At 61.5% G+C, this 21,236-nt stretch overlaps 1 protein-coding gene across 1 annotated transcript; it reads left to right on the forward strand.

Moving 5' to 3' along the window:
- The first annotated feature begins 4,902 nt into the window (after positions 1–4,902).
- On the forward strand, positions 4,903–20,559 carry PPP1R9B (protein phosphatase 1 regulatory subunit 9B). Its single transcript, XM_003996702.5, has 10 exons — positions 4,903–6,805; positions 10,581–10,713; positions 12,086–12,206; positions 14,127–14,231; positions 15,506–15,641; positions 16,267–16,419; positions 16,536–16,589; positions 18,065–18,294; positions 18,667–18,763; positions 18,951–20,559. The coding sequence occupies exons 1-10, from the start codon at positions 5,423–5,425 to the stop codon at positions 19,002–19,004; spliced, it is 2,466 nt and encodes an 821-aa protein (XP_003996751.1). The 5' UTR covers positions 4,903–5,422; the 3' UTR covers positions 19,005–20,559.
- The last annotated feature ends 677 nt before the right edge of the window (positions 20,560–21,236 follow it).

A 21,236-nucleotide genomic window follows, 5' to 3' on the forward strand; every position in this document is an offset into this window, starting at 1 on the left:
TCCCTTCCCCACTCCCCAACACACACACACACACACACACACACACACACACACACACACACTGACTCTCCTTCCACCGGTGGGCCCCAAAGGACCCCTGTCCTTGCTTAGGCAATGGGGGACTCTTGAGGCATCAACAGCAGGAATGAAAAACCCTTTGGGAAGTGGAGAAGGGAGGTCACTTTCACTTCAGGGATGACCCCAAAAGATCTGGAGGACCTTCAGGCAGGGGGCGTTTATATTTCAGAAGTCCACACAATAGACCTCAGAAGGAGGGGCGCCCTGGTGGCTCAGTAGGTTGAACGTCCGACTCTTAATTTTGGCTCAGGTCATGAAGTCACGGTTTCAGCATCAAGCCTTGCATCAGGCTCTGGGCTGAGCATGGAGTCTGCTTGGGGTTCTCTCTCTCCCTTTCCCCCTTCTCTGCTTTCTCTCTCTCCCTCTCTCTCGCTCTCTCAAAAATAAATGGACATTACAAAAATTAATAAAAAAAAATACAGCTTAGAAGGAAACAAGAGGCTGGAAGCTTCATAAAGACCCGCATGGATGGGGCGCCTGGGTGGCTCAGTCGGTTAAGCGGCCGACTTCAGCTCAGGTCATGATCTCTCGGTCCGTGAGTTCGAGCCCCACGTCGGGCTCTGTGCTGACAGCTCAGAGCCTGGAGCCTGTTTCAGATTCTGTGTCTCCCTCTCTCTGACCCTCCCCTGTTCATGCTCTGTCTCTCCCTGTCTCAAAAATAAATAAAACATTAAAAAAAAAAAAAGACCCGCACGGAGATGCCAATGTGGACGCCCAATTTTGGCCACACCTGCTCACACATGTGCACACACCTCCATACATGTTCAGATGCACATGCAGGCAACAACAGGAGATTACCAAGCTCCTACTTTGTGCCAGGAGCTGTTCTAAATGCGTAAAGCACTCACAGAACTCATTTAATCGTTAACACTCTGAGGTTGCTATGTTTTCTCCAGTTTACAGATAAAGAAAGTTGCTAAAATCCCTTAACTGGCAAGTGGCAGGTTGGGAACAAAGACAGTCTGGCTTCAGAGCCCCTGTTCTGCCTGGCTCCACAGAGAGTGGGGGAGCCCCAGGGTCCCCTGTGCTCAGGAGACTCACTCAGACATACAAATTGAGCTTTCTGAGGAAATTAGGCTTAGGGAGGGAAAATGACTAACCCCAGGTCACCCGGCAAATGCACGAAGCTATGATTCAGTTCAGACCTTTTGAACCACAGCCTAGTCTTTCCTCTAAAACTGGGTAAGTCACTTCCCTCTGCCTGTGTCTCAGTCCTTCTCACTCCCCTGGGAAGCGGTCAACCAAGGGCCACTAAAGCCCCCCCCCCCCCCCCCCGTAGCAGCACCGACATCCTGGATTTATGTTATGTGAGAACACACAAGCCTTTCCCAGCAGCTTCCTATCTGCTGAAGCCCCTGGCAGAGGAGGACAAATGAACAGGAGTGATTGGGGCGGGGACCACTGGCTCCCCACAAAATGGTTGAAGGGCAGGGTCTAGGTCGGCCTCTGCTCAGATGACTGTGGCCACAGAAACACAACGTTCACAGGCTGAGTCTCAAGGCCCCAGGGCTGGGAAGAGAAGTCAGCCTTGGCGCCCAGCCCAGGCCTGAGCCCAGGGCACTGAGGGCTTGGGACTTATCACAGATCTCCCTGCCTTCATCACCCGTGACACCTGGTGTTTAAAACTGGCCAGCCTCGAGGAACAGTCTCAGGGGGCCCTCATCAGATCTGGGGCTAGGTGGAAAATGGGGAGGGGCTCTCTCAGAAGGGTCAAGGGCAGATGATCTCTCCCTGCAGAAGCCCCCAGACTTTTGATCAGGAACCCGGAAAGGCATCTCCTTCCCCACACACCCTACTTTCTGTGTTCCAGCTACTTCTGTTTATCTTCTCAGAGCAGAGACACCGAGTGACTTTCCCAAGGTCACACAGCTAGCAAGTGGAAGAGCCCCGATTTGATCTCTGACAGCCTAGCTCCTGGGTCAACTTTGGGAACTGCCTCACCCTCTCTTCCAGTGCAAGGTGAAGAAGGAACTTCCATTTATAAACATTTTTTTTGTAATGTTTATTTATTTTTGAGGGGGGGGGGCAGAGGCAGAGAGCGGGAGACACAGACAACGAAGCAGGCTCCAGGCTCTGAGCTGTCAGCACAGAGCCCGACGTGGGGCTCGAGCTCATGAACTGCGAGATCATGACCTGAGCCGAACTTCCACTTAAAGACCACCAGACAACTTGGCCATCAAGGCCTTCTCCACACAGGACTACAGAAAGAATGATTAAATTACCATGGGGTGTGGGGTGCTGATCCCAAGGAGAGAGGTGAGGATTCACGGTGACAGGATGGAAATTAGGTTTAAATCTTTCCATTTGGATGGTAACCCTTCCAAAAGTACCCTCACTGCAGGGGGGATTACTGCTCCAGACAGGCAGGGAGGGGGATGGAAGAGATTACACCCCATTCCCCACCCGTCTAGCCTAATCTCACAGGCCAGCCGGCTTGGTGCCTGACCCCAGGGAAGGAGTGATGGTAAAGCATTTACTGCTCCTTAAAAGCTTCTTCGGGAATTCTGGCTGGGGGTGTCGCTGAGCTAACCAGGAGCCCATGAAATAATAATCCCGCTCATTAGCCTCAGCCTTCCAAGCTCTGGGCTGACTCCACCCTCCTACATCCCAAAGCACTTAAAAAGGTTTCACCCTTGGAAGTCTCAGGACGAGGGAGATCCAAGCACCTCGGTAATCCAGTTTGCCCCCATGCTGCTGCTGCTGGAGGTGTTGGGGGTCCCAGGGTCACTGGTCCTGACTGCTGGTTCTCAGCTCCTCCTCCCACCCTTAGAAGCCAACTTCCCCACCTGGCCAGAAGCGTGGGCCCAGACCCCTTGGGCTGGGACCAGTTAAGATGACTCACCAAAGGGTGTGGGAGATTCTGGGCAGAACACCCAGGGGCCTGCGCCCTCCTCCAGTCCACACAAGAGTTTCTGGGGACACTGTCCAAACTTCCATCCCTCAGCTAGGTGAGATTTCTGTCTCACCCAACTTCTACAGAGGGGTCGGGGGACCTTTGAGGGGAGGCAGGATTCCAGCTCCAGACTGGAACTTGGAAACCCAAGTCCCAAAGCTTGTTCTTTAAAGAGGTCTTCTAAAAAGGGCTAGGAGGGAGGGGAGATTGAGGATGGTTTCTTCAGCCTGTCCCAACCCAAAGTGTAAAATTGCCGGCCGGGGGGGGGGGGGGGGGAGGCAGGGGAGGGGGAGGAGCGGGGGAAAGGGCAGAAAGCAACCCTGGGCAGCTGGGCAAAGGAGGCAGGTGTCTCCTGGAAAGCCTGAGGTCTGGGTTCATTTCCGGTTCCTGCTTGGAGCCCAAATCTTCCCTCTCCCTTAGCCTCTGGATCCAGTCCTGTGGTTCCTGGCCCCTCCCTGTCCCAATATTCAGGATTCCCAGGCAGCTTCCCACACCCCATCCCCCATGCTCCTTTGCACGTGTTAACCGGCTTATATCCCCGCAAAACCCACACACACCCCTACAGTGGAGGGGTGGGAGGATCCCCTACAACAGCCCTTCTAGGCGAGCTGGAGAGAGAGTGGGAGATTGGGAAGAAGAGGAAGAGGATGGAAGAGAAGAGGGCGGGGGAGGAGGCAGAGACCGCAGGAAGGCCTTAGATGCAGGAAGCAGCTGGGAGTGGGGGGAGGCTTTGTGCCTGAGTCGTTCCCTGGGTCCTAGGGTCCACACTGTTCAGCATTTTCTGGGATCTGTGGAGTGAGGCAGTGCATCTGGACCTGTCATGGTCTATTGGGTGGACATTTACTCCCAGCCCTGGCAGCTGGGGATGGGTAGAGGGCAACCCAGGCTCCTTGTTGTATATGTGGGGTTGGGGAGAGCATCAGAACAACTTTCTGGGTTGCCGGGACAGGGGATGTGCAGATCACTACCATATTTCTCCCTGCCTCCCTAACACACACTTGCACACAGTGACCAGGATCCTTTAGATCAGAGATCCAAGCTAGACCTCTCACTGCTGAAACTTTGGCCCCAGGCCTCCAGAATTCCTCCTCCCAAACTCCTTCTTGTTTGAGAGGCAAGAGTGCCCTAGCAGGGGCTTGAACACAGACAGGGATTCCGCCCCCTCTCTTGCAGCCTGGGTGCTGGGCAGGCTGACACCCCTTTCAGACTTCCAAAGGGCAAAGGCCAGCTTTGGGCTGCCACCTGGGCCATGAGGACCATTTCCTTTCTCCTTTCCTCCTCCACCACAAAGCCAGCAACAGGGGACCCAGCTTTCACACCTGAGAGAGCGCAAACGGTTCTACACGAGAATTTGTGAAAATGCAGATTCCTGCGCCGGCCTCTGAGATTCTGTTTCACAAAGTTTGGAGGAGGGCCTAGAAATCTGAATTAAAAAAAAAAAAAAATAAGTGCCCATAGATTTTGATGCTGATGGTCTTGAACCCTACTGGGGAACTCCAAGGACCATGAAGGATCCTTTGCCCCGCCCCACTAATCTCCCCTCACGTTTGGAATGGAGAGGGGACCGCACAGAGACCACTGGGGCTGGATTGCCTCCCCGCACCCAATATTTGGTGGGGGTGTGCTTCTGAGCGTCGGGATAAGCCGCAGGCAGAGGTTGGGATGGAAGGGCCGAAGAGGACAGGCCGGGAACTGGGGTCAGCGTCAGGCGGTCGGCGAGGGACCGGCAGGGGAGGGGATACGTTCGGGAGGAGGGGAAGGGGAGGGCTCACAGACTCCGGCCCCGGAAATCCGATCCCTTTAGGACCCAGAGGTGCCAGTCCCCCAGCGGCGGCGGCGAGAAGGGCAGCCGCTCGGTCTCGGGCAGCCGCCGCTCGGGCAGAGCCAGAGAAAGACCGAGGCTCGGGGCGCGGGGGGGAGGGAGGGAGGGAGGGTGGCGCGGCGGCGGAGCGGCCCGGGCCGGCCGAGCAGCCATGGGCGCCGGGGTGCCGGGCCCCCCGAGAGCCGAGGCCCCCGGCCGGGGTGGGGGACGCCCGGGCTGCCAGCCCCGCTGACACCGCCTCGGACGATGTGAGCCGGCGCCTCCGCCGCTGCTTCGCGGGCAGGGCGCGCGGTCCCACCGGCCCCGGCCGCCGCTTTTCTAATTTGGGTGGGGGCGACCGTAGCAGGCCGCTCTCTCGGGCTTTGAAAGAGGGGCTGGCTGTCTGTGGCAGCTGGATTGGGGGAGGCGACCCACACAGGGCGCTCGGAGATTTTTTTTTTTTCCTTTTTTTTTTTTTTTCTTCAAGCGGGGTTAACTGTTTTTGGCAGCTTGGTTTGGGGGGAGCCTAAAAAAGGCCTTCCGGGGTTTCTTTTCTCGGGGGGGAGGGGGGCGGTGGTCCCGACTTGGCCAGCCGCCTGTTGGAGGGGGGGAGCGGGAAGCGAGGGGATGCGCCCCCGTCTCCCCCCACCATGATGAAGACGGAGCCGCGGGGGCCCGGGGGTCCCCTCCGGAGCGCCTCCCCGCACCGCAGCGCCTACGAGGCGGGCATCCAGGCGCTGAAGCCGCCGGACGCGCCCGGGCCCGACGAGGCACCCAAGGCGGCCCACCACAAGAAATATGGCTCCAACGTCCACCGCATCAAAAGTATGTTCCTGCAGATGGGCACGACGGCGGGGCCGCCGGGCGAGGCGGGCGGCGGCGCGGGCCCCACCGAGGCCCCGCGGGCGCCCGAGCGCGGCGTGCGCCTGTCGCTGCCGCGGGCCAGCAGCCTGAACGAGAACGTGGACCACAGCGCCCTGCTCAAGCTGGGCACCAGCGTGTCGGAGCGCGTGAGCCGCTTCGACTCCAAGCCCGCGCCCTCGGCGCAGCCCGCGCCGCCGCCGCACCCGCCGTCCCGGCTGCAGGAGACGCGGAAGCTGTTCGAACGGAGCGTCCCGGCGGCCGCGGGCGGCGACAAGGAGGCCGTGGCGCGGCGGCTGCTGAGGCAGGAGCGCGCCGGCCTGCAGGACCGGAAGCTGGACGTCGTGGTGCGCTTCAACGGCAGCACCGAGGCGCTGGACAAGCTGGACGCCGACGCCGTGTCGCCGACGGTCAGCCAGCTCAGCGCCGTTTTCGAGAAGGCCGACTCGAGGACCGGCCTCCACCGTGGGCCCGGGCTCCCCAGGGCCGCGGCCGCCGGGGTTCCCCAGGTCAACTCGAAGCTGGTCAGTAAGCGGTCCCGGGTGTTCCAGCAGCCGCCGCCGCCGCCGCCGCCCGCCCCGTCGGGGGATGCACCGGCCGAGAAGGAACGCGGCCCTGGAGGGCAGCAGCCTCCGCAGCACCGAGTGGCCCCTGCCCGGCCGCCCCCCAAGCCCCGGGAGGTGCGCAAGATTAAGCCCGTGGAGGTGGAGGAGAGCGGGGAGTCGGAGGCCGAGGCGGCGCCCGGGGAGGTGATTCAGGCGGAGGTGACGGTCCACGCGGCCCTGGAGAATGGCAGCACCTTGGCAACCACAGCCAGCCCCGCGCCCGAGGAGCAGAAGAAGGCCCAGGCGGCCCCGGAGGAGGCCACGGCGACCGTGGCTGCGCCTGAAAGAGGGGTGGGCAACGGCCGGGCCCCGGACGTGGCCCCCGAGGAGGCGGATGAGTCCAAGAAGGAGGACTTCTCGGAGGCAGACTTAGTGGACGTGAGCGCCTACAGTGGGCTGGGGGAGGACTCTGGGGGCAGTGCCCTGGAGGAGGACGACGAAGAAGACGAGGAGGATGGGGAGCCTCCTTACGAGCCCGAGTCGGGGTGCGTGGAGATCCCGGGGCTCTCGGAAGAAGAGGACCCGGCCCCGAGCCGGAAGATCCATTTCAGCACGGCGCCCATCCAAGTAAGTGAGCCCCCCTCCCGCCCCCGCGCCGCCCCTGCCACGTGCACGCCGTCGCCCCCGCCTCGCCAAGCCGGGTTTGGCAGGCTGAGTCAGCCCCTGCCACCCAGCCCCCTTCCCAGAAGTTACCACCCTGAGGGGGGCGTGGGGGAGTTCCAGCTGTTTGTCAGAGGGGCACGATTTTCAGGCCTGAGACAGGGCGGCCTGCCCCGACCTGCCCTCAGGTTCCTCTGCCTGCTACCTCGCCCAGGCTCCGCCGCACCCGCATCCTGGGACACCTGCTTTCCCTTCCTCTCCCAGACGCGCTTCCTCCGGAGGCTGCCTGAGGCTGGGACTTGGGTGGTGGGGAGGTGTGCGTCTGTGTGTGTGTCCTCAGGAGACCCTCCCCACATCGGTCCTTACTCCGCTCTGGGCGCTCTGGGCGGGAGAGGTGGGGGGAGCTTAGAAACACCCCCACCCCCACTTTTCCCCTATAGAGGAGGGAGGAGCCAAGAACTTCCTAAAACGAAGGTGTAGGGCACCGCAGCCCTTCATCCTGTCTGTAGCCCCCACCCCAAGTTTGCAGAAGTGAAAGAGGGAAGCAGGTCTATGAGGGTGAGCTGGGCCGGGCCCATGTGACTGGGGGTGGGGGAAAGGCCTGGCGCTGGGGCCCTGTTTCCTGGGGTCGGTGCTGGGCCATCTGGGGAGGTGGAGGTGTTGGGTTCCACAGGGAGCAGGCACCTTGCCTGGGCCATGAGGGGGCTGGGCCTTGGACTGGGCACGAAGAGAGGGGGTGGGGCTGGGAAAGCCCCCAGGATGCCTGGCAGCTGCCCACATGCCTTTGCTCTTGGCTGCTCAGTAGGACAGACTCTCATGGCCTTGGCAAACTCCCAGTGCTCTTGCCACATTCTCTGGGTGCCCTAAAAGAGGGATGGGAGCTGCCCCTTTTGGGGGTCTCAGTCCCCCCCCCACTTCCCCACCATCGCTCTTGGTGATTGGTTTGTGGCTTGTGCCAGTGCCCTGAGCTCCTCAGAACAGTGCCGACGGGGTCTGGGTAGGGGGACATCCCTGGGAAGAACTAAGAGTCCCAGGTCACCACCCCCCACTTCCTGCCACCCTCCAATCTTGGCTAGCACATCCACTCTAGATGGGCCTTTCTCACCACCCCAGGCTCAGCTGTGCCCAGCACCAGGTCTGCTGCAGGGGGGTGTTCGGGCCCCTGGACTCTCCTAGGCCTGGACCCTGCCTTTACCCCTCCCCTGCCAAACCCTCATCTGTTTGCTTGAAGTTTCCATAACTGCTCTTGGACACTGAAGCTGCCCAGGTTTCCTCCCACCCCTCCTATCGACGGCTGCCCCTCTCCCACCTCCCCGCTCCCACCCCAGCGGAGGCCTGAGAGGTGCCACTCCAGCCACGCCATCCCTTCCCCATCTGGGGCTGCGACCTTACGTGTCCTTTCCCAGCCCTCCCCCTCCTGAGGGCGACAGGATCCTGGATGGTCTGGAAGGAAGATTATGGTGTTTCTTGGGACCCGAGGAGGAGGTGGGGACCACGGAGGGAGTCAGGACCCTCCCATCCCCAACCAGTTCTCTGAGTGGCCTATCCCTTCAGAGGTGGAGTTTGGTTTTTCAGTCCTGGGCCTCTGACTGTCTATATTTGACACCTTACCCTGATTTTTGGGTAAAAAATAGCGCATGATTTGGAGCAGTGTTTCCCGACTCCCTGGTGACCGTCGCTCGCAGGAGTGTGGGAGCCAGTGGTCTGTGGTGCTGCCGTGGTATGTGTGACTTTTGACCTTGCTGGAGATTTCCTCGTCCCCACCCTGGGCAGTGGGTCCCTGTTTTTCCCCTTTCCCTGCCCCCATTCTGCATTGACACTGATTGGAGGGTCTTGTGTCCTACCGATGACCCGGTTGTTGCCTCTACGGAGGCTTCTGCTGAGGACAGAGAGCCCGATTCCACATGGTCAGTTGGGGGCGGGGGACTGGGCCTTCTGATAGGCTCGGCACATCGTGGTGGGCAATGTGAGGGGTGGCCTGGGGCCTGGGGTGAGGGTCAAGGGACTCATGCAAAAGTGGGCCAAAGCCGATTTGCGAGGCCCGGGGGCATGAGTGCAACGGGGACGAAGTCACAGGTGACCCACCTGCCAGGGCCCACCGGGTGGAGTCTCATCCTGCCCGACCACTGGCCAACCCGAGTGACCTTAGCGGCAGACCTGGCATCTTATTCTGTCTGCAGACTGGGTGGCCCCTCCCTCCAGGGGGCTTGGAGGCCAGAGGCCAGATGTCAGGGGGCCACTGCACAATTGACGATGGGCTTTAAGGGCCTGAGCTCGAGTTTCTCTGATGCAGCGAAATCGAGGGGAGTGAGTTAAGTGACCACATAGGCCCCTCCCAGCTGCACTTCTAATCCTATGAAACACCACCGTGGGAGCGAGGCTCCTGTGGGGAGTGGAGGATGACACCGAGCGAGCCCGAACAAAGGCTGGGACACAAGTCTACTGCCCGCCAGGGTGCCCCTGGGCCTGCTCCTGGAGGAGAGAGGGCCCCGGCAGGGGCCTCGGGGGACATGGTGCTCCACTCCAGCTGCTCAGGCCTCAGGCCCAGCCGTCGGATAGAGCTGCTCCCACCCTTCCTCGCCCCCGCTTAGCTCCAAGTGGTGCCAACCTGTCGCTGCAGGCAACGAAGCATGAACGCGTCATGGTACCCCAAATGGTGCTCATTAACCTCCCACTGGGGGTACCCCCGCCTGGACCCAGAATTAGGCACTCCCACAGAGCCCCTGCCCTAGCTTCTCTGTTCTCTGGGGGAGGGTCGGAATTCTCCTTCTCACAGAGAGCCACAGGAAGGAGACAGCAGAGGGTACAGGGGCCGACAAGGTAGGGCTGGCCTTGGGGCCTCCCTGCAGGCTGGGCTCACTGTGGACCACGTCAGAGAGGCTGCTGCCTGCCCGGGCTCCTTGCTGTCACCAGGGCCCCGAGCCTCTGGCCTGGGCCTCCTAGTGCACCAGGGATAAGGGGCACGCCTCAGAGCTGCTTCTCTGGAGGGAAACTGAGGCCTGGCCATGCAGGCAAGGCCACGTGGGCCTGGCGTTCTGCCCCCCACCCTCCCCACCTCCCGTCACCTGAGGGGCACCTCAAGTAGAGTGCTGCCCTTTCTCCATGGGGCTGGGATGATCCTGCCTGCCTCCCTCCCCCACCCCAGCCTCAACTTCAAGTTCAGGTCAGCTGGGGCCTGGGGTCCTGGGTGCCTCTCTGTCCCATTCTCTCCTCCTCCCTCCCCTCTCCCTGCGTCTCACACCCGCTCCCCCCTCTCTCCCCATCTGGCAGCCTCCCGGATCTTCTCCATTCTTACTCCCCTCCTCCGCTTCCCCTCTGCTCCTGCTCAGCCTGTTCTTTCGACTCTCCCGGACTCTCCCGCCGCCGTCTGTGTCTGCCCTTGTCTGGCTCTCTGGGTCCTCCTGTGTCTCTTTCTGCCCCAGTCTGTTGGTCTGCCTCTGACCTGGACACCTGGCCTCCTGAGTCTGACGGTTTCTCCAGGGTCGCCCTTCCTTTCCTTCCACAGCAGCCATGCTCATGCCCAGCTGGGGCGGCAGGAGAGAGTGACGGTGTGGATGGGGCGACGACGTCCCTTTGTCTCTCGCCCCCGTGGACTCACGCGCTAGCAGGCCCTTCCCTCCGAGCTGGGGTCATCTTGGGGCTGGGGGAGGCCTGGAGCAGGCCAACGGGTGGCCTCAGCCGGCCCTGGCGGCCTCTCCGCACCAGCTCTGCCCTTGCCCTCTGACGAGCGGCTCCTCTGCAGGTGTTCAGTACCTACTCCAACGAGGACTACGACCGGCGCAACGAGGACGTGGATCCCATGGCCGCCTCCGCCGAGTACGAGCTAGAGAAGCGGGTAGAGAGGCTGGAGCTGTTCCCTGTGGAGCTGGAGAAGGGTGAGACACGGCCGCGGAGTGGGGGTGGGGGGGGGTCTCTCCTCTGGCGCCAGCTCTGCCCTGGGCCCTGGCGTGGGGTGGGGGTGGGGGGGGGCTTCCTCGGGGACTTTGGTGTCGCCCCGGCCAGCGCCCCCAGCCACACGGACTCCATTGCGGCCGGAGCTCCCACCACCGACCCTGTCCTGCCCCACTCTGTGCTCACTCAGCCCAGCTGCCAGGTCCCCGGGGGGGGGGGGGCGCTGGGGGCTGGGCTCTGGGCTCTGTGTGGGCCTCGCGCTGATGGGAGGCCAGCACTGATGGGACACTCCCAGCCAACTGTGTCCTCACAGGCTGTCATGGGTGCCGGGCAGGGATGGGAGGGGCCGCCGTAACAGCATGTAGACTCAGGTCAGTGGGGTCCCCGAGGAAGGAATGCTTGCATTGAGCTCTGAAGGTGGAGGTTGGGGGGGGGGTGGAACTCAGGAGAGCTTGCGGGAAAGAGAAAAGAGAGACTCGGCTAGATTTTGGTCACGAGGGCAAGGGGGGTATTGTGGGGCCTCGTAGACCACGTGGAGGACAGGTGGTCCCCGTGGATGGACCGGGAAACCGTGGCAGGGCATGGGAAAGGTATTTTAGAAAGACCACCGCAGGCTGTGCTGTGGGGAGAAGGGTCATAAGTGGATGGGGGAGAGACCACAGTGGTGTGGACCAGACGATGGCTGTGTGGGAAGTGGGTGCACCGGAGAGATCCTTGCGAGGCAGAATCTGCAGGATCTGGAGGTTATTTGGCCCTGGCTGAGGCCGTGAGGGGGGAGGGAGGAATCCAGGTGACTCCCAGGCCCCAGGAGGGAGTGGCAGACGGGAAGAGCCTGTTCGTGGGGGAAGATAAGAGTTTGGATGTCAGAGGCCCGTGAGACAGGAGGGGGGCAGCTGCGGAGAGCAAAGCGGGAAATCCCCAGTCATTGAGGCTGTGAGTATGGGTGAGTCTGTGTAGAGGAGACCAACCCCATCGTGGCCACCCCCACGCCATCCCATCCCTCTGCACCCCTCATCTGCGTGCAGAATCGTCTCTGGCCAACCCCCCGGGCCACCCTCGGCCTGCCCTGCTGCCCAGTGGTTCTTGGGGGTGGAGAGCACAGAGCAGGAGTGACCCACGAGCCTCCTGGTTGGCTTGACAAAGAGAGGGGAGAGAACGGTGTCCCTTCCCCAGTTGCGGGCATCCCCTGAGTGCGGGGCCTGCTGCTCGAGGTCGGGCCGTGCCCTGGGGTGAGGTTGGAGACTGGGGTGGGGGGGACGTCTCTCTCTCTCTCTGTCCCCCTGCAAGCCCTGGCTGGAACGCCTCACCCCACCCCCACCTCCCAACACCAGCCTCTCACGACTTTTTGCTCCACAGACTCTGAGGGCCTGGGCATCAGCATCATCGGTATGGGGGCCGGGGCGGACATGGGCCTGGAGAAGCTGGGCATCTTCGTGAAGACCGTGACCGAGGGTGGTGCAGCCCATCGGGACGGCAGGTACCGCCTCCCCCTCCCCCACTGGCTGCCAGCCGCGGGGCGGGCCACTGTCTGTGTGGGGCTCGGGTATTCCTGGAGCCTTACTGTGCTAGATGCCGGACCAGGGGGTACAGCGCCGAACACAACTGATGGGACCCCTGCCCTCAAGGCACTTACATTCTTTGGAGGGGGGCGGCACGGAGGCATCACACGTCCTGGCTTTCGGTGTGCGTTGGGCTGCGGTAGGGAGAGCACAGGCGTGGAGGTTGTGTTCCTGGCGGAGACCTCTGAGCTTTTTGATTTTCACTTAGCAAATACCGAGTCTCTGGCTCTGTGGGCGGGGCTGGAGCCAGCCCTGGGGAGTCAGTGACGAGGGCCTTGCCCTCAAGAAGCATGTGGTACGTTGAGGCAGACGGGCATCCAAGTGGACGCACAGAAACCACGGGAACAAGTAGCACAGGGGTGCCACGAAGGCATCAAAAGGAGGACTTGTTCTCTCTGGCTCGCAGGGAAGGCTTCCTGGAGGAAGTGACGTTGGAGCTGAGACCTGAAGGATGAGCAGGAGTTAGCCAGGCTGAGGGAGTAGAATGTGCAGCAGGTTCCAGGAAGGGGACTGAAAGCAGGCGGGTGTGGCGGGAGCATAGCAGGCAAGGGGGATCCAGGTGCGTGGTGTGGCTAGAAAGACTGGTGGGCCGTGCCCGGAGGGGAGACACTCCTTGTGTGCGTGCGTGTGCATGTGTGCGCATGGGTGCTCTGCTTGGCGTCTGAGGCCGGAGGGGTCAGAAGGTTCAGGGGGGGCCTCCTGGAGCCCCAGGCAGCCCAGTGACCCCACTGTGGGCCCCTCCACTGTGTGTGTGTATCGCAGGGGGGAAGTGGGACGGGCTTTAGGGCGCCCCCGGGGTTGTCGGAAGTTGGAGGTCGATAATCAGGGGTGCCCTGTGGTGGTACCTCCCAACCCGGACCCCCTCAGTGTGACAGAGGTGAATGGGTGTCCCTGTGAGGGCCGGGTGACTTGGGGTCATGTTGCTGGAGCTTGGGTTGCCTCATTCAGGGTGCTGCTGCCTGCTGTGGCCCTGGGGGCTCGGGGGACAGACAAAAGGAAGGTGACGGCCTCCGCCCTTTCCCTTACCCCCTCATTTGAATTTCCAGAGCCTTCCCTGTGGTCCTCCGTTGGTGGTGTGGGAAGTGTGTGCCCATGTTGAGAGTGTGGCCACATGTGGGGCGTGCGGGGGTGAGCTCTTCACAATAGGCCATTTCCTCCATTTCCGCATAGGAGGCCGGGGAGAAGGCCTGGAGCTTGCAGGGAGGTGGGAGTGGAGGAAGGAGGTGGCCAAGGGTCCCGCCAGTCCCTTCGTCCCCCTCGGCAGGCTGGGCTGGACACCCCCGTCTCTCTCCTTGTGCCGAGAAGCAGGGCCCCTCGTGCCACACCGAGAACGTGGTGGGGGCTGTGTCCCCGTATGAGGGTGCCGTGAGCCTACGGGCCAGCACGTGAGCGCCGCAGTTTGCTCCGCTACATGGGTCTCGGGCATTTGGGAGCCACTCGGCAGACCCGGGTCTGTAGACGTGGACTTAGAAGCGGACCGTGTGTCACCTGTGCTTCGGGCCCCCGCCGGCGTCCGTGGTGGTAATGAACTCTGGATGCTCTACACCCGCTCTGTCGGGTGTGACGGAGGAGGGACAGGGGTGTGATTGTCGCAGGACGTGTGCCTGCCACCACTCGTGGTCCTGCGTGCCCGTGTCTGCTTTGCCTGCCCGGGTCTCCCTGCCCGCTGGTGAGTCTGGGGCGATACGGGATGCTCTGGCCTCATGCGTTTTATGCAAGTAGACAAAGTACCAGGGCCCAGCGGGGACTGAGCCTCGAGTTTCGGATGGGAGGGGGACCACCTCTACCTCAGCTCCGGTTCCCCGGTGACCCCCGCTGACCAGTGTGGCCTCTCCCAGGATCCAAGTGAATGATCTCCTTGTGGAGGTGGATGGCACGAGTCTGGTGGGAGTGACCCAGAGCTTTGCAGCCTCCGTGCTCCGGAACACCAAGGGTCGAGTGCGGTAAGGGCCCGGAGCAGGGGGGGGCTGGGGGGGGGGTGGGAGCGGACGGGAGGTTTGGCACTCAGCCCACCTGGCCGTACCCAGGTAAGGTTCTGGGCAGCCCGCCTTATTTTTTTTTTTAATTAAAGTTTATTTATTTTGAGAGCGAGAGAGCAAGCGGGGGAGGGACAGAGAGAAAGAATCCCAAGCAGGCTCTGCCCTGTCCGTGCAGAGCCCGACGTAGGGCTCGAACTCACAGACCCTGAGATCGTGACCTGAGCCGACTCCAAGAGTCAGATGATTAACCAACCGACTGAGCCACTGGGCGGCTCACCACACAGAGGAGCTTTCATGGCCTCCCTCCCCAAAGGAATTGCTGTGTCCGTATCCCTACCCTACGCCTGCCGTCCTCTCCCAAGCCCCTGAGTACTGCTGGCCACCAGCACAGGCTTCAAGGCCCATGGCCCGCTGCACCTCCAAACTGGCCTCTTGGACTTATTCTTCCCCTGCTTGTCCGTGACTAACTCACCAAAGAACCAAGATGTGCAGGGAGAATGCCATCCAAATTGGAGTCTCCCCCACCGGGCACCTACCCCATCCTTCTCTCTCACCCACTGTGTAATCCTGGCCGACTCTCCTCCCTGGGCCTGTCAGTGAAGGGAGCTGGGCTAGGAGCTCCTTACGTCCCTCTCTGGCATAACATTCGGGGACCGCTCCCTGCCCCCTCCAAGAGGGGCACTGCCCCCAGGAAAGGGTGGTGGACAGAAACAGGATGTGGGTGGCCACGGAGAGGAGGGGCTGGTGCCTGGAAGTTCCACTACTTCCTCTCCATCCCAATCTCCACTCACCATCGTCCCGCCCCTTCCTGAAGCTTGGGGGCTTGGAGCGCACACAAGGCACACCCCCACAGCCCCAGGGCAGTGGAGTGGGGAAGCCGGCTGCTGGGATGGGTCAGGGCCCCGATTTCTCCCCCGGTGGTGGAGGAAGAGCCCCCTGCCCAGGCGGCTTCTGAGCTCCTGTCCCCTGCAGCCCAGCAGGGGGTTTGGCTGACATCACCCCTCCCCCAAAACTGGCCGCGAGGGTTAGCGGGCCTTCTGCCTCTCTGGGGAAGGAAACCCAAGAAGGGCCCCCAGCTCCCCCATTCATTATTAACACTCCACGGCCTCTGGACTCAACCCTCTCATTTCACCTCCCTTGGGAGGGTCCGGGGGGCGGAGGTGGTGCGCCAGCGGGGAGGATGGTGGCATCACCCAGTCGAAGACAGAGGCGAAGGCATGACGCTAGTGCCCCTGCAGATTTATGATTGGCCGGGAGCGGCCAGGCGAGCAGAGTGAGGTGGCCCAGCTAATTCAGCAGACCCTGGAACAGGAGCGATGGCAGCGGGAGATGATGGAGCAGAGATACGCCCAGTATGGGGAGGACGACGAGGAGGTAGGGACTGCCGGCCCGGCCGGTGGCATCATCGCCCCCTGGTGGCTGGATGGAGCATTACAACCACCCTCTGTCCCTGCTTTCCCAGGCCTTGTGAAGAAGGCGGGCACACACCAGTCCCTATCCTGGGGGAGTCCCCAGACTGAGGGAGGACATGCAGACCCTTCCTTCAAAGAACACTTAGTCTTCTGGAAGGGGTCACACTTTCTGTCTTCAGAGACCCTTCCTGCTCCTACAAGGAAAACACAGTTCCTTCAAAGAGTCCCTACTCTGAGGGGAAGGCATACATAGCCTCTACCCTCAGGGGACCTAATCTAAGGAAGGAGACGGGGCTCCAGACCTCAGAGGACCCGTGGAGTGAAGGGAAAAGCACAGGCTGTTTCTTCAGGGCTCCCAGTCTTACAGGGGAACTACCTGGGCCTTCAGGGGACTCCCCAGGCTGCTGGGGGCAGACGCAAACCATGCCCACTGGCGTAGCCCCAGTCTGATGGGGGAGGCATGAACCACACCCCCGGGTAGCCCCCCAGTCTGACTTGGGCAGACCGTTGCCAGTCTAAGCCCCGCTCATCAGGGCTGAGGGAGGCCGGGGTGGACAGGATGTGCAGTCGCCTCTCTCCCTTCGCAGACAGGAGAATATGCCACCGACGAGGATGAGGAGCTCAGCCCCACGTTCCCGGGGGGCGAGATGGCCATCGAGGTGTTCGAGCTGGCGGAAAACGAGGACGCCTTGTCCCCCGTGGACATGGAGCCCGAGAAGCTGGTGCACAAGTTCAAGGAGGTGGGAAGGGGGGGGGCGGTCCCTGGGCTGGTGGTGGGCAAAGGCAGGCCATTATCCCTCCCAACAGCACGGCCAACTCCAGCCGGAGCTGAGCGTCTGCCTCTCTGCCCCCACAGCTCCAGATCAAGCACGCTGTGACTGAGGCAGAGATCCAGCAGCTAAAAAGGAAGGTAAGAGCATGGCAGGGGCAGTGGGGTCACTCACCGAGATCTCTAGGGACGCCCACTCGGTGTGGACATCGAGACACTGGACTCGGGCTTCACGTGACCGTATACGCAGGTGTGTCAGCCTGCATAGGTACACCCTCGGCATCCGTCTGCCGAGACGCAGAGGCACGACCCTCCCTCGGGAAGAGGGTCACAGGGACGCGTGCATTCTCGCAGAGGGGCTGATGTTGGAGGCTGGCAAACCAATCAGAGGCCCTGGTGGTGTCCTTGGGGGCGTGGTGACCAGGGCTGCCCAGAGTGCCGGCAGAGGGTATGGATAGGAAGGACGGGTTGGGGCTGCATCTCTGAGGTGGAGATGATGGGCCACACCCCATGCAGAGCACGAAAGCGAGTCAAAGGTCTGTTCGTGCTTTCAATCTGTAAAAGCCTATCAGGCACCTTCTAAGTGCCCAGCACTGTTCCGGTCCCCATGGTGGGCAGAAGCAGATTTGATGCCTGCCCTTGTGCACAGTGACGTCTGTGTCCTTACCAACTGACACGGGGCTCTGTAGGAGGAGAGTACAGGGGTGCCGAGCACCTAGAGCAGGGGAACCTGATCCAGCCCGAGTGTGTGTAGGGGCGGGTGGGTGCGGGGGGCAGAGCTGTTGGAGGGAATCACAGGAGACTTCTCTGGGGAAGTGATACACTGAGCAGAGGGCCGACGAGTAAGCTAGGGGGAGATAATGGGGCAAGGGGGAGAGGAGGTGGGGGGGCATTCTAGGCAGAGGGAACGGCAAGGGCGAGGGCCCTGTGGCAAGAGGGAATGTGGCAAGTCTGAGGATCTCCAAGAAGGCCCATGCGGCTGGGGTACGGACAGCAGGTGGCGTTTGCCACCAGCAAGGCCGGAGGGGGAGGCAGGGGCTTGAGGCTGAGCGCTGGCGTGGCAGTGAGACCGCGGAAAGGAGGACTAGATTTGTGCGGGTGGGGTGACCGTGAGAAGCGGGAGACAAGGTGGCAGAGGAGCCGGGATTGTTCAGGAAGCCACTGAAGCAGGGACTGGTCAGCAGGGCCAGAGCTGCGGAGGGGACAGAGGGCGACGGCGACCCTCACCGGCCCTGCTCTTTTACACCTACCCTCTTCCTGTGGCCCTGTGAGCTTGGCAAGGCAGGAAGCAGTCCCATTTCACAGATGGGAGGCCGGAGGCTTAAGACAGAAGTTGCCTTGCCGCAGGTCACAGAGCTGGTCAGTGACTGACCCGGGCCTCTGGCCTGCGAGGCGCGTGCACGGCGCAGGGGCCCTGGTTGGGGGCTCTGAGGCTGAGCTCCCGCCTCTCCCCACTCCGGGCACTGGTTCTCAGGCTCGGCCAAGGAGAGTTACTAGTTGGGGGGCAGCGGGCTCCACACCTGCAGGCATCCTCCAGAGACTGGCCCCGGGGCCAGGATGGGGGCGCTCCTCGGCTGCCTCTGGCCCGCACCAATCCCTGGCTGCTCCTTCCTCAGCTACAGAGCCTGGAGCAGGAGAAGGGGCGGTGGCGGGTGGAGAAGGCCCAGTTGGAGCAGAGCGTGGAGGAGAACAAGGAACGCATGGAGAAGCTGGAGGGCTACTGGGGGGAGGCCCAGAGCCTGTGCCAGGCTGTGGACGAGCACCTGCGGGAGACCCAGGCCCAGTACCAGGCCCTGGAGCGCAAGTACAGCAAGGCCAAACGCCTCATCAAAGACTACCAGCAGAAGTACGTGGCCGGGGCACTAGGAGCAGGGGGTGGGGGTGGGGGGCAGGTCCTGGCCCAGGGTGGACTGAGAGAGGCCTCTGGTGGTAGAACCTCCCCACCGCCACCTGAGTAGAGAGGCAAAGAGCACAGAAGTTGGAGGGCGCCCTGGTGAGGGTGCCTGAGCCCAGGATGACTGGCCACCGGGGCCAGCACAGGCCCCAGAAGCTTTGGAAAGACCTGGGGCCTCCCCACCTAAGAACAGGGGGAGAGAGAGAGAGCGAGAGAGCGAGCTGCTCAGGTGGGGCTAAGGACAGGGCTGAGGGCCCTGAGACTCCTTGGATGGCAGTCAGACCACACACCCTCACCCATGGGCTGCCCCCTGCTGACCCCTAGGGAGATCGAGTTCCTGAAAAAGGAGACCGCACAGCGCCGGGTTCTGGAAGAGTCAGAGCTGGCTAGGAAGGAGGAAATGGACAAGCTCCTGGACAAGGTAGGCCCAGGGGTGCGCTGGGGTAGGGGACAGCAGGTAGACCCCTCCTCTCAGGCTCCCTGTGGATCCTGGAGGGAGACAGAGAGAGTCGTGTTGCTGGCTCGGGGTCCTGCCACCACCAGGGTGGGCAGAGGGGCAGGGCCTGTGCCTGGTATCAGGCCTGACCCCTCTCCCTTTTGTTTGCCAGATCTCAGAACTGGAAGGAAACCTGCAATCACTGAGGAATTCCAACTCTACTTAACAGGAATCACTCCTTGACGGGACAATAATTAACCCCTCCCATTGTCCTCCCTCCCCTGTCCTCAATACTTCACCCCGCCCCCTACCAGCCTGGGGACAGGTGCCCCGACTCCCCCACCCTCCGCCCCACCTCCCCCAGCTTCAGGGACCAGAGGGCCTGGGCAGACAGAGGTGGCTGGAAGAACGGCCTCTTGCTCGCCCTGCGGGGCTGAGGCACGGAGGCCCAGGGATGCCGAGGGTTTGGCCTGGGTGGTGGATGGACACAAGGACCTGCAGACCATACTGCCAGACTTTACAACCTCCAGCCTTTGTCTCTGGACTGGAATGGGGCTGGGGGCTCTCCCAGCATCTCACCACCTGGAGGCTGCTCCCTGCCCACGGGGCTCCTACGTGGCCCCTGGGCCTCTTGACTTGAGATTCTACCTTCTTGGCCCCTTTCCCCATCCCCCATCATTGTGCTGTCTCTGTTGCATTCTGACCCTCCTGCTGGGAGGGGTTGCCTCCACGCCTCCTCCTCCCATCCTGGTCCCTCCTCCCAGGAGGGACAGAGTCCACCCTGGAGCCTGGAGGCTGGGACTGGCCCTGCACTGATTTCTCATGCTTCCTTCGGGAAAAGGGGAGAGTCCAGGACACCTGGTCCCCAGCTCCCCCTTCCCTGGGGCAGCAGCCCTCAATTTTTCCTTGTGCCTCCCGACCCCCAGGTGCCAAATAGCCATAACCTCCTCCTGGAACTGTTCTGTGGCCTCTCTGGGCTCCGAGTTTCCTGGCCGAGCCTGGGAATACCAGGGAGGAGAGGTCAGCTTAGGGGGCCTGGCTGCAGCTTAGGCAAGGCGAACATTTCCCACCCACCCACCAGAGAGCCAGGCCCTGCCCTGCCCAGGGCCACACCTGGAAGCCTTGTACTAACATCGCAAATTCCGCCTCGCTCCACCCACGCCCACAGTTTTCCAATGTTTTGACCGGAGGGCAAAATTTTACTACTACTCATCTTTTTGGAGACCAGGGCTGCCCTGCTGGCAGCCTGCTTTCTAAGTGAAATCCACTCCGTTTCCCCACTCTAACCCCAAATTGGGGATTGGACCAAGGGAGGTGAGACCCACCCCCACCCCCACCCCCAGGTCCCCTCCTCTTTTCAGGATCCACCTCTCATTCTGCCTCTTCCTCATGCCCCTGCCCCAGACTGGATTTTTGTTCATTTTTTAAAAACAGACAACCCCCATCACATCCGTTTGGGCTTCTCGACCCCTGTAAATACACCACGCCATCGATCAGTATTTCTCGCCCCTCCCCCCACCCCTTGCCCCCAAGACATGCCCCTACCCCCTGAAAGAGCTGGCTGTCTCAGTGCCCAGACCTACGCACTTCTTCTCCTTCGCCCCGGCAGATGGAGTGGGCGGGGCCGCGGGGCGCTTCCGGTTTCTCCAACCGGCACCGCCCCCGCCCCGCCCCCCCGCAGGACTGCGTCTCTGTATATAATATATATATGTATGTATTGTTCCCGGTTTTGTACGGACCATGCCCTCTGTCAAGTCGCCCCCATAAAAGCAGCCCCCAGAGCCTCGCTGACTGGTATCTTGTTTCGTGGGGGAGGGACAGGGTTGTCGGTCTGTGCCCCGTGGTCCCCTCCTACCCGTGCTGCCTCTGACCGTGAGGCTTCTTCTACAGAGATCCCATATATGCCCGCTTCCAGCAAATTCCTTGTCACCATTTCCTCCATCAGCACCCATACATTTTTGCCCATTTCTCCTGGTCAGGCCTGGGCTTTCCAGAGAGTTCCTTAGGCCTATTGCATTTCCTCTTTTTAGGAGCCTTCTGAGTTCAGAGAATGGGTTAGATATGATATGGTCAGGCAAGGCGCAGGTCCCTCCCCTGAGAAGTCTAACCTACTGGGGATACCCAGTCCCTACTCTCACAAGGCACCTTACCTGAGGTACCTGAAGGATCAAAGGTTTCCTAGAGGTGGGAGGGGACATGGCAGAGCAGTTTTGTCCCCCGGGTGCTAGAAAATTTAAGTCGTTCTAGCCCCCAGCTCTGTGCCAACGTGTCTGATTGCTATAGAATGGGTCTGACAGTCCAGATACCAGGGTTCTAGGACGAGATTTGGTGAAGTCCCAGAGAGTGGAGAGAGCAGGGGGGAGTAGGGCCAAGGCTGGGGCAGTCCCCAACACCAGCCTTAGCCTTGCTGTGGGCGCTGGTGCGTGTATATGTGAGAGAACAGAAGCACGAGGCACTT

Source organism: Felis catus, chromosome E1, assembly GCF_018350175.1.
Source record: "Felis catus isolate Fca126 chromosome E1, F.catus_Fca126_mat1.0, whole genome shotgun sequence".
NCBI classification, from domain to species: Eukaryota; Metazoa; Chordata; class Mammalia; order Carnivora; family Felidae; genus Felis; species Felis catus.